Consider the following 12,224-nt stretch of genomic DNA (forward strand, 5'->3'; position numbering starts at 1 on the left):
TTATAACGGAAGTAGTAAAGTCGTGTGTAGTTCTGTGTGAGGTGGCGAAAATATCCCTTTCCACTATACCAACGGCACAAACGCATACCCACATTAGCAGTTGGGATGCAGTGGAACAAGTAGCTCGTGGGGATGGTGGCCTACAATTGGCGTGCAACATTTCATTAGCATCATGATGAAGTCTGGACATGGAGCCGAGAGTTGCCGGTATTGGTCATGGACAGACTACATTCATCATTTTGGCGTGCAGTTTAAACCTGGAGGCAAAACGCATAGTGAGGGAAACAATACAGCGCGATCGCGGTGACACATAGACAGCCACCATGGTGACGTGACGATCCTTAGGCATAGGGTGGTTTCTTGTACTCTTATAAGTTTTAGTATTTCTGTATTTATATAACTTGAAGTTTTATGTCTGCTTTGTAGGGAAGTTTTTGAATTGCCATTTGCAAACTTCATGCTGACTTGTTGTATCCTAAAAATAAATTATGTTTGAACTCGTTAGCAAATTCATTGACGGGTTAATTATTACTTGGGAAAATTACATAAAACCCCCCCATGTTATGAAAATTCAACTAAAAACTCCCTGTGTTAAAAATATAAGCAAAACCCCCCTATGTTTTTCTAAATTTTGCACACTCTTCCCTTACAGTTTATTTGGCTTAACGACGTTAATTTTTTGTGATTTTTCATTATACCCTTATATATTATAAATTGTTGTTGTTATAATGACCGTTGGATCTTCTATAATCGCATCAGAACCATTAGATCTACTTAATTTTTAATAATCATTTATCTTAAATAGTTAAAAATAAACAGTCCAAATTTTATGTACTTTAAAAATATATTTTTACAATTATATATATGTGTAAATTTTTCATAAAAATATAATATTGTATAATACATATATATGTACTATATATACTGTATATATATCATATATATATGCCGGTGGAGGGCCACCTGCTCTACCTCCACCGGCCATCACTGTTTGGTTGGCGACGGACGTCGGTACTCAGAACGTCGCCGCCCAAATTTGCCTGTCAGATTTGGGTGGACGATGATGCTCATCGCCGCCTAGATCGATCATGGAGATAGTAGTGAGGCGGAGGTCACGAGTTAGAAGTAGAGGCATGCAGGGGAGTGGGGGCACTCGGGGGAAGACGATGTTGCGTTTCTTTTTCTTTCTTCTTATTTTTTTAATTTTATAAATTTTAATGAATTAAATTAATTACATACTTTTTATATTTAAATAAAATGATATTCCAATATTAAAATTTATTTACTATTTTTTATATAAATAATATGATTTTAAAATATACTCAACACAGGATCAAATTAACTATTAATATTTAAGAAAAAATATCATGTAAATTTATTTATTGTAATTTATATAAATGATATAATTTCAAAATATATTCAACACATAATTAAATTAACTAATAATATTTAGAAAAAAAATCATGTATTTTATTTTTAAAATTTTATAAATATTCTAAATATTTGATATTTTCATATGTAAAATAATTTAAAAAATTGTTTTTCTCTTGTATGTCAAAGAAAAGGGGTAAAATGGACATTTATAAAATTAAAATAAGTAAAAAAATGACAAAAAATGAAGCATACTCGATATAAGCGCGTGCGAAGTACTCTCCATTAGTTTCTAACGAAGTAGGGGTTTTTTGTTGTATTTTGAATAATATGGGGGGTTTTGCCTATAAAATTAACACAGAAAATTTTGTGTTATTTCACTAAAACACAGGAGTATTATGCAATTTACCCTTATTACTTTAAGGAAAGTGACATTTGCGCCTCAAGTGTATTTCTATTTCTTCATTTCTTTTATGAATTTTCTCTAACAACTAGTCTATAAAAAGAAAAAAAAATGGGCTTAATGTAATTTATGCCCTATGATATTGTAAATGAACAAATTATTCTCCTATGATAAAAAAAAATAGCAATTTATTCCATATACTTTTTAAAATAAATCAATTTACCTCCCTTTCTAAGGAGGTAAATTGCTACATTATAAAAAAAATATAAAGAGGTAAATTGTTTATTTTTATTTTATAGGTGATAATTTGTTCATTCGTAATATCCCAAAGGAGTTGCTTGCATTCTTTTGGAAAAAAAAGTACACCACATATACCCTGTGTGCTCTGTGAAAATTAAAATATTTACGACATAAAATACTTTTTACTTTTTCAACTCAAACTATGTGGATCCAACGTCGAACTTCCAAGTAAAACAAAGAGACCGCGAGCTAAATAATATTAGTATTTATGGTCCCCAAAATTTTCAAAGAGAACACACAAAAAAGGTATTCTATGAAGACTACATATGTTATGTACAATTGCTTGGTAAACAGTAATGCTACTCAGTTCTTATCAGGCACATCTTCAGGAGTTCTTTGAACCATGCCATTTTCTTCCCTTTCTGTATTTGAGAGGGATGAGTCAGAATACGGACCATTTGTCGACATGCTATGACTTACGCTGGGGTGCTGCCAGAAGTGATTTCTTATGGCTTTGTACTTGGAATCAGTGGTTGAAAATCCAGTATCAGAAAGCAAGTCCTGAACAGGGGTTCGACCTTCGAGCATGCTCACCACCTGAGACATTGTTGGCCTCAGAGTGGGGGCTGCATTGGTGCATAAAAGGGCCACGTTCAGCAGCACCATCGCCTCCTCCGATGAGTATGCAGACCCCAAGTCGGGGTCGACCAACTCCAGTAGACTGCCTCTCTCTTGAAGAACATAAGCCTGGTGATGTAGTTAACATAAATGATGTAAGGGTACATGAAAAGGTAAATGTATATTTGGGTTTAAGAAAGTTCGAATTGCTAGACATACTGCAAACATTGTGTGGGAGCAAGTTAAATACAAAACAAAGATGCACAAATGTTAAGAGATACTGAGAAAATTACTCCTACGTCCACTGTCGATCAAGTTTCTTTTACTAGGATAGAAGGTGCTTGTAAGACTTTATGGATTCATGCAAGGTGAGTCAAATGTCACGTTCGGTTGGGTTTCAAACTCCAACGAAGACGACAGGTTGTGCTAGAATTTTACATGGAATGGGCACAATCTTGTAACTAAGAGACGGCCGGATAAGAGAAGGGAAGTGTAAGTACCCAGTCAAGAAGATACACGAAATCTTCTTTTGGCCTGTAGTTGGTGTTGCTTTTACCGCTGACTATTTCCAGTGCAACCACGCCAAAGCTGTACACATCTGCTTTGTTAGTCAGGTAACCACGCATTGCGTACTCTGGAGCCATATAACCTCTGAAAGCCAGGTTAAAAATGACATCTCAGTATATGATTGAACTGGAGCCCTCTGATACATGAAAGCTGTATTTAAGTAGGAGGTTTTTCTTGGTAGAATACCCCAGAAAAGATGTCAAGAATTTTTTTTTCGGGCTTCTAATAATTTTCAGTATTTAAAACTGACACCTTAATCTTTGTAAGCTGTGGAACATTTAAGATGATTTCATCTCTTCCTTGCAATTGTTGCGAAAGTTAAGGTTCAATAATCCAGCCCTCATTCATGTGTAAACTATAAATGTTGCAAGAACAAAAGCATATTAGATCTGTGTGAAAGTAAGTTCAGAGGGAACTTACATAGTCCCAGCAATCCTGGTACTAATATGGGTCTTATCATCCTCATTAAGCTTTGCCAGGCCAAAATCAGATATTTTTGCATTCAGATCTTTGTCGAGCAAAACGTTACTGGTCTTGATGTCTCTATGAACTATTTTTACTCTTGAATCTTCATGGAGGTAAACCAAACCTCTGGCTATGCCAAGGCAAATCTTATGTCTCATGGGCCAGTCTAACTTCAGCTTTTGTGTTGCATCCTTTCCTATTAGAGTAGAAACATAAGATAATAAGCTTCCCGATGCAAGTCAAAAAGCTAGTTATGATAACTGCAATAATCTGGGGTTATTGGAAAGCGATCCTCACCAAAGAGAACACGGGATAGACAATTATTTTCCATGTACTCATAGATTAACATTAAGTGATTTCCTTCAACACAACAACCATAAAGCTTTACTAGGTTTGGGTGTTGCAGCGCAGATATCATTCCTATTTCGTTGACAAATTCCCGTGTTCCCTGTTTAGACTTTGACGAAAGCTGCTTCACTGCTATTATGGTTCCATCTGACAGTAGACCCTGTATCATTGCAGAGACGAGTAAATATCCATGTCAACATAATAGGAGAAGATCACAAGTGTGGAGATATAGTATGCTTAAAGGAAGCCATCAATGCAGAAAATATAGGATCGACTCACAAATTGTGATGAGAACACTATAGTACCTTGTAAACTGAACCAAAACCACCCTCACCAATCTTGTTTTCAGGATCAAAGTTCTTAGTTGCAGCCTTGATCTGTCTTAATGTGAATAAACCTGTTTGCAGATCCAAACCTCTAAGATCTGTCCATGGAAAAATGACATGTTCTATCAGAAAATCAAAAGCCAAAATATCTTTAACTAACATCACATAAGCACTATTAATTATTTGATGTGTATAAAGTTTGGTGTAATTAGGACATCTTTGACATGAAGATGAGAATCTTGCTCTGGAAACTGCTGGAAAAGCAAAATATTGAAAAATGAAAATATTTGAGCTAAATTTGAAAGTCACGTATAAAATATATAGAAAACATAAATCACATCTTAAGCTATACAGAATTTCAGGCGCACTGGGAGGGAATGATCTTCCCCAGGGCTATAGTAATTTATTTATGCAAAGTATATTTTCTTTGACCTGCTATGATTCTTGGAAAGGCGTGGTAGTAAATAATCATACAGAAAACAGTAACTTTTCGGAATACTTTTACCTTTATCTGCAGAAATTTTGCCTCCAAGATAGCCTTTTTCATGCATGAAGCATAGGATTAGAGTTAGAAAGCAAACTGCTCCAGCTATTGTCCCAGCCACCACAGCAGTTCTAAACTTTTTGTGATGAACAGGAGGTTTAAAATCTGAATAAAGTGAATGTTGACGTCTGTCATTCTCATGAATTTAAGTTTGGCATGTAGACTCAGGAAATGTAACAAACACCCTATCTCTTCTCAGATTTATGGTATTATAACTTTGCGGTCCTGATTTCTAAATTTCTTTTACTAGAGCAACCGAATGGTAAACTTGCAGCTAAAACTTGAGGCCAGAAAGCTCCAACAGTAACATAATCAGAAGAATGATAATTTTGGATGCTATGGTCTAAGCCCATTTTTACTTGCCCTGAAACATACAGAAAACCTTCCATAAATATGAACTACGGTATATAATCTCACTCAAGAAGATTGAGTACAGTCTCTTGCATGGGAAATGCAGCTAAAGTGAGGCCTCCTCATAATAGAGAATGATCGATCAAATATGCAACATTTTCATGGAGAATAAATAGATTTTACTGATAGATCTTCATGAAATAGTCGTGCTGGAGTCCCCAACTATGCATCGATTTTAAGAAAAAACTAGATTTTAAATCTGCTTACTTCGTTGCATATTTAGTACCCATGATTCTTAAGATGACAACCATGTTCTGTATCATGAAGGCAATGTCTTTTAAGAGGATGTATTACCAGCAGCTGGTAGAAGAAGGCAAAAGAACAATTACAAATATTTATGACAACATAAAGGCACACTTCAAGAGTTTTCTCCATATATTACTCTTAAGCCTCAAGATAAGGAAAAACAAAGAAACAATGTAAAGCACGACCTTGAAGTAAATCTGATCTTTCTTTACAAATCAATCAAAAGAGAAGATGGAGGTCTAGATCATCATATGTAAAGCAATTTGGCAACATCATAACGAACAAGTAGCAAAAGCTTAACATGAATCAAGAAAAACATTCTTAACATAAGCATCGGTGACATACTTGGATCTACTGATATGGCTGATATTAGAGGCCCATAAGTTCCTCTCTGTGGGATGCCTGTGGTCCCTCTTCCTGCCCAGTAAAGATGAATCTTCAGAGTGTGGCTTGTTACTACTGCAGTGAAAGTCTTTATGATGGGTCTGCCAGGCCCACCAGCCTCAGCTGCAATATCAAAATCCTTCAAAACCAACTTTCCCTGCATTCATCATATATGCTATACTCTAAGCAATCTGACATGAAACATTTTGGCAACAGTGTGAATATTCCGTGCCATATTTACCTGCAAGTAGACATCGAATATGCGCTTACCAAGGCTGTTGAATGTACTGTCATTTGTAAACATGATTTCCGCAAAATGGAGCCTAACAGTGTAGTTTCCATTCAGGAGACAAAGGCCATAGTACGTGAGAGAGAGGGGAGATACACGTGCAGTTCTATATAGTTCAGATACTGGTGCAGTCACATTATATAGCATAGAAACATTGGTCTCTATGTAGTTGTCAGAGTCGATATCATTATCCATGAAGTTCCCAGTGCTGCTAAACGCCCAGTTCTGCTTCCAATAATACATTGAAGCACCTCTGGCTTCTAAATCAGCATCATATATTGTCTTATTATTGATGTTCAGTTCCTTGCCGCCACAATTAATGTGAAATGAGTAACGCTCTGTCAGTGGAAAGATACATAAGATTTTTCATGATCTTACTCAAATTTTAGCAAAGAATAAGGAACTTGATGGAAACATCAAAAGCTAGACGAATGGATTCTTTCGGCCATCCTAAAAGGACATAAGAGGAATTGTCTTCTTAGATCCTCTTACGTGGATATAGAGCAAATACATTTTGACAATAGACTTTTTAGTGACCTATTTATTTACCTCAAATTTTCCTAAGTGTTATGGATCATATGAGAAAGAACAAGCTCATTGACATTCTGAAAGGCTTCTAATTTCTGATTTTCATGTTAAAAATTATAAAATAAAGAGAAAAGGAATAAGAAGCAATAAGTATAATTATCTAGTTATAGGTTCATTTACCTAATTTACAACTATTTTCTGTACCTATTATAAGACTATCAATAAATTATAAGGTTATAATAGGAAATTTAAACGTTCCAAAGAACCTTCTTGAGCTAATCCATACTTTTACAATAGTTTATATGTAAACAGTTATAGATAGATAAAACGAATAAGTGATCAAAGAATAATAGCATGGGAAGAAACAAAAAACCTACCAATTTTTTACCCATCATAGCAAATTCATATACTAACAAAATACTTACGCTGATTTCTCGGATCCAAACATGGATACTCTCGCTTCATGCACGGATGTCTACCACTATGCCAAAGGAAAAATAAGATCATTGGCATAATCGTGAAATGAAACTATCAAACTCAAAAGTGCATTGCAATAGTTATTAGTATCACTTAGAAAATTAAAAAAATAAAAGGTACAATCTTACAGTTTATTAGGTGTTGATGAGTAGCTCTCCACCAAATTTCTGAAGCAAATAAGCCCAAAATTTTGATTTCAGATTTAAAATTCAGAAACATTTTCATCAGAAAATATATTAAGTACTTACACACTCCCTCGTGGGCATTCAACTGGTGCTGAGCTATCCAATGTAAAATTGTTATAGGACAGATCTCTGTAAGTGAAATAGCATAATGAATATGAGAAGCAATGTCTCTCACACTTTGTTAACAGAAAAGGTCAAAAGTTTGTTAATTTCTTATAAAATGTGGTTCTCTTTTTACATAATTGTAGCTGAAATTAATTAGCACAAACAATTGAATCAAATTAGGGATACCATAATATTATGATAGTCTGGCATAAGGCCTCAGAAAGCCGGGAAAAAGAAACCCTAATATGTTTGGAAAAGGATACTTACGCATTCTTGTTTCTTGCTAAAATCCAACTCGGAATTCGTCCAGTAAGTCTATTTCTTGTCAAATACCTGCAACACAGAAATCGTAGTTGTTAATTCAGCATCAGTATTTGCTGATCAAGTAAAGAATAAAGGTATGGTAAACCCAAAAAGAATAACTGTACTTACATAAAATCCACTTTTGTAAGATGGAAGAAAGAAGCAGGAATTTCTCCAGTCAAATTATTAAAGCTAAGGTCCCTACATATGCAAAAGCTCAATATAAGATTTCTTGACATCAAATATAGTAGAATATCAGACTACGGAAATGTTGAATGCCATTATATGTAATTTTCTTTATTGTGAATAAACTCTTGCTTCAACTTTTCACTTTAGTCAGTATCATTGAAAAAGATAAATCCAAATACGAGTGTCGGCAACAAAATAGAACATTGTGCATTCTCGCTCTTTGGGACAAATGCCTTTTATTAGTCAGGATCATGGATTTGTGTCTTGGAGAGGCTCATTCTGTAATATGTGATAGTTTAAAGTTTTGGCATAGAGAAACAGATCAACCCGAGGAACGTATTTAATGTAATCTTTGCACTATGAGGGCTTGAAGGAACCAAGCGGCACAAAGTCAAAAATACTTACAGATTTTTCAATTTTTTCATATCTCCAATATAGTCAGGGATCTCTCCATGTATTAAGCAACTCCTCAGTATCCTATGGAGAGTTTGGAGTTTAGTAATCTCAGGTCGAAGCATTTCCATATTATTTGATGGAGGGAAGAGTTTTAAACTCACAGGACTTTCATGGACTTCATATTGCTTAGTGGGGGAAAAGTCGATCCTCCACCTGTTAAATCACTGATTCTCCTGAAAGTCATAAATGAAGTTAAAACCAGTGCATCCTTCATAATCAAGAACCTACGGAGATGATCTTAAGTCACTCACAAGTCACTTAAGCTTGTCAGGGTAGAGATGGAAGAAGGAATCGGGCCCTTAAGGGAACAACCTTGCATGTGCCTGTGTTATTTGTACAAGGTTAACCATGTCAATATCGGCAATCTTGCCCACTCAGACATTTCATTGGGAGCTTCCTGAATTACTAGTCAACACTTGAGAAAGGACAAGGCAACTTACAGTTTTTCGATTTGTTTCCAGCTGCTGATAAAATCCGGAATTTTTCCTGTGAAGTTATTGTCGCTTATCCTCCTAGAAATTCAAAGATATTCACACTCATATACAAATGTTTCATGTGAAGAATGATATATACTAGCTGGAGCATTGACTAATTTAGAGTAACTTTGCATTTGGAAAGAAGATTCAAACCGCAGAAGAAAATGTATATTGTGAAAGCAAAACTAACCACTCGAAAGAATACATCAACTGTTTAGTGCCTTACTTTCTTTTATTTTATAAGAGAAGTAAATTTAATCTGGAGCGGACTGATGATGCTAAATCCAAGTTTAATTGCAGGACTCATATTGAAAAAGAGACTCGAAATGAACAGGTACAGAACTCACAAGTCAGTCAAGGAGGTCAGCTTGGCAAGTGTCACAGGTAAATCGCCAGTGAATGCATTCGATGATAAAATGCTGAAAAGGTGAGACAGAAGTAGAACATTAATTAGGCCAATTCTGAAGGAAACTGGAAGCAAATTTCAAGAATTGGAATTGAGAATAAGTGCTAAAAACATTTACAGTTTTTGTAAATTCACCAAGAGTCCGATCTCTGAAGGAATGGGTCCAGAAAATTGGTTCCCCTCAAGACTCCTGCATATAGAAATTTCTAGCTTAATCCAAAACAGATGTAATACAAATTTGCAGTTTAAACCAAACAGCATAATAACTTAAGAATAATGGTTGAGAGTTGATAGTTTCTTGACAGTACATGAGTAACACAGAACTTTGTTGTTACAGGTTTGAGTCTAACAGTGTAAAGTAATTGGAATACTAAGAGCATTTGGGCAATTCTGTTTGTTACATGCTATAAAAGATAAGATAAATTAGTGGAGAAAATTAAAAGAGATTGCATCATACAGGTTGACAAGGGTGGTCATTCTGGTAAAAACCTTCGGAAATGAACCAGACAATCTGTTTCCCATAAAGGACCTGCACATATTCAATAAGGAAAAAGAGAACAAAATGGGATACATTTGATACTATGAGTGGAAGAAAGTATTTCTCAAGAATGGAGTAAAATCCAGAAGCTATGGAATTACGTACACATCAACCAAGCCCATTTTAGCCCACTGAAGAGGTATGGTACCATTAAGGTAATTGCGACTAAGATCCCTGCGGAGCACAAGAATGAAATGTTCAAGCAGATGGAGCTACTTTGTCGCCTCCAGCAACAATAGGAACTATCCTTGTTCAAGCACAAACAGACTCAAAATAAGATTGTGGCCTAGTAGAACGTAATTTAAGTGATCGTGACTCACAAATGTGTAAGATGCCGAAGCTTGGCAAATTCTTGTGGAACACCTCCTGTTAGATTCTGTGCTTTCAAATCTCTACACCAGTTTAATATGGCAAAGTTAGAAACAACTTGTTGCACCATCCAACCAACATTCAGTAAAGAAGCAAAGGTATAGAGTAGTGTACATGGGCGCTTGAAGAACAATCATGACTTTGAGTTGATAATGCTGTCATTCTTAAACAAGAAATTTTAAAATTCATAGTCCGTGATTTAGAATATTAAAAAGTGCACGTAACTCTTCTCAATCTTGGTAGGTTTTAGTATCATCATTGCAGATGACCCTCAGTTCAGAACCACGTTAGTCTCGAATATTGAACACAAAAGTTATAAAACTTTGGCATAAGAATCAATAGCATCACACGGATAGCTCTTCCATAATCAAACTCATGGATCCGATCCAACACAACCAACAAAAATACCATCACCTTACATTTATTTTTCTTCCAACAACTGATCAATTCAAGATTGTTATGCCAATTGTTTTGCTATAAGAAGTAAGATACATTACAGTTAGAGTATCTAAATAAGTTAGTACTATGAAAAATACCCTCAAACCCCCGTCCCCACCCCCAACAACACAACAAAAGATAGAATGAGAAAAAAGATAATCACATCATTGCTTTAATTAAAAACTCAAAACAAGACAAGACAAGACAAGAATATTTTTATTCATTAAAGTAAAATAACTAAGGTGTGGGGCTCTCAGACAGGAAGGACCCTCAGCCCACCATTGTACAGCTGGATGCTTAAATGAACAGTCAAGAAAGTCAACAGCTGACTCATCACCTGTTGACTGAATAGTCAGTCAACCCATTGCTCTAGAGAGCACCTCTACAACTCCGGCCATAGAGGAATACTTTTCACAGCACCACACACCATGTCCACATTTAAGACCATCAAACAAAAACTTCTCACCCTTACTTCTACCATCCATCCAATGACCACACAGACACAGACACATAATCTAATTTCCCCTATACAGAAAGACAAATAGAGCAAACTCAAAATAGAAAAGAGAACTTTCTTCTGCACACAAAAATTGGAGATTACCTGAAAACAAGCAAATAACGTCCTAGAAAGAAAAGCTTCAATGAAACAGAGCTATATTACAAATTTTGTATCTTTTTCTCTTTGTTCTTGATTCTTTGGGGGGGGGGGGGGGGGGGGGGGGGGGGGGGGTTGGTTGCCGGTGGTTCTGTGAGCAGAATGTGAATACGTACATGCTAACAACATGGCAAGTAGAGCTCTGATCAAAAGAGCAATCGCAAGTGACATTGCTCTCAAATCCTTTTCTTGTAAGAGCCACAGTCCAATTCCCTTCTCCACTGCAGGGATCCTTGCTAAAATCCCAATCCTTCTTCCCAAGTCTTCTTGCAATCTCTCTCAATGCCCTCACTGCCATTCAACCCAAAATTCCTCATAAATACACTCAAATTCTTTCTGGGCTCCCAACAAGAATCAAACTTGGTGTTATTTTCAGCTGAAAAATCAAATAATACTCGAATTACCTTCATCTTGGTGGAGCTGCGGCCGCTTCTTGGGCGAAGCTGCCGAACCAGATACGGCCAAGAACAGCAAGAAGAAGCAGAAAAACACGACGAAATTCCCCACTTCTTTCATTCTACTCCTCAGAGTCCAATCTGCATGGAGATGTTCAGTGAGCTCAGTCTGTGTTACTGCAGAACCATCCTCTCTCACTGGAATTTAGGAGAGAGAAGTGAAATACGTGAGATGGGAATATGATTGGCCAAGACTTTTATGCTTGTGCTGATGAAATAATAAAGAAAAGCTAACTCCACAATGAGGGAAGGGAAGAGAGAGAAGGACAGAACTGAGCCTCTGGTGGACTTTTATGTTTGGATTTTCATTGCATTTTAACTTTTTGCTGCATTTGTCTCTATCCAACATCTATATAATTTACTACTACTATTATTATACTAAACTGAATTTACGAGGTTGTTGCTAGAATATTTCACATTGTAAATACAGCA

General features: G+C 35.9%; 1 protein-coding gene across 1 annotated transcript; it reads right to left on the minus strand.

Moving 5' to 3' along the window:
- Positions 2,244 to 12,080, minus strand: LOC105176835 (probable LRR receptor-like serine/threonine-protein kinase At1g07650). The gene is made up of 24 exons (XM_011099761.2): positions 11,742 to 12,080; positions 11,454 to 11,628; positions 10,196 to 10,267; positions 9,981 to 10,049; positions 9,795 to 9,866; positions 9,456 to 9,527; positions 9,279 to 9,350; positions 8,896 to 8,967; positions 8,707 to 8,778; positions 8,557 to 8,628; positions 8,405 to 8,476; positions 7,940 to 8,011; positions 7,775 to 7,840; positions 7,466 to 7,531; positions 7,346 to 7,384; positions 7,166 to 7,221; positions 6,165 to 6,550; positions 5,885 to 6,080; positions 4,844 to 4,987; positions 4,318 to 4,436; positions 3,962 to 4,172; positions 3,620 to 3,860; positions 3,133 to 3,283; positions 2,244 to 2,761 (listed from the first exon to the last, which is right to left on the minus strand). Exons 1-24 carry the CDS (start codon positions 11,851 to 11,853, stop codon positions 2,378 to 2,380), a joined length of 3,063 nt encoding a protein of 1,020 aa, XP_011098063.1. The 5' UTR covers positions 11,854 to 12,080; the 3' UTR covers positions 2,244 to 2,377.

Source organism: Sesamum indicum, linkage group LG14 (assembly GCF_000512975.1).
Source record: "Sesamum indicum cultivar Zhongzhi No. 13 linkage group LG14, S_indicum_v1.0, whole genome shotgun sequence".
Lineage (NCBI taxonomy): Eukaryota > Viridiplantae > Streptophyta > Magnoliopsida > Lamiales > Pedaliaceae > Sesamum > Sesamum indicum.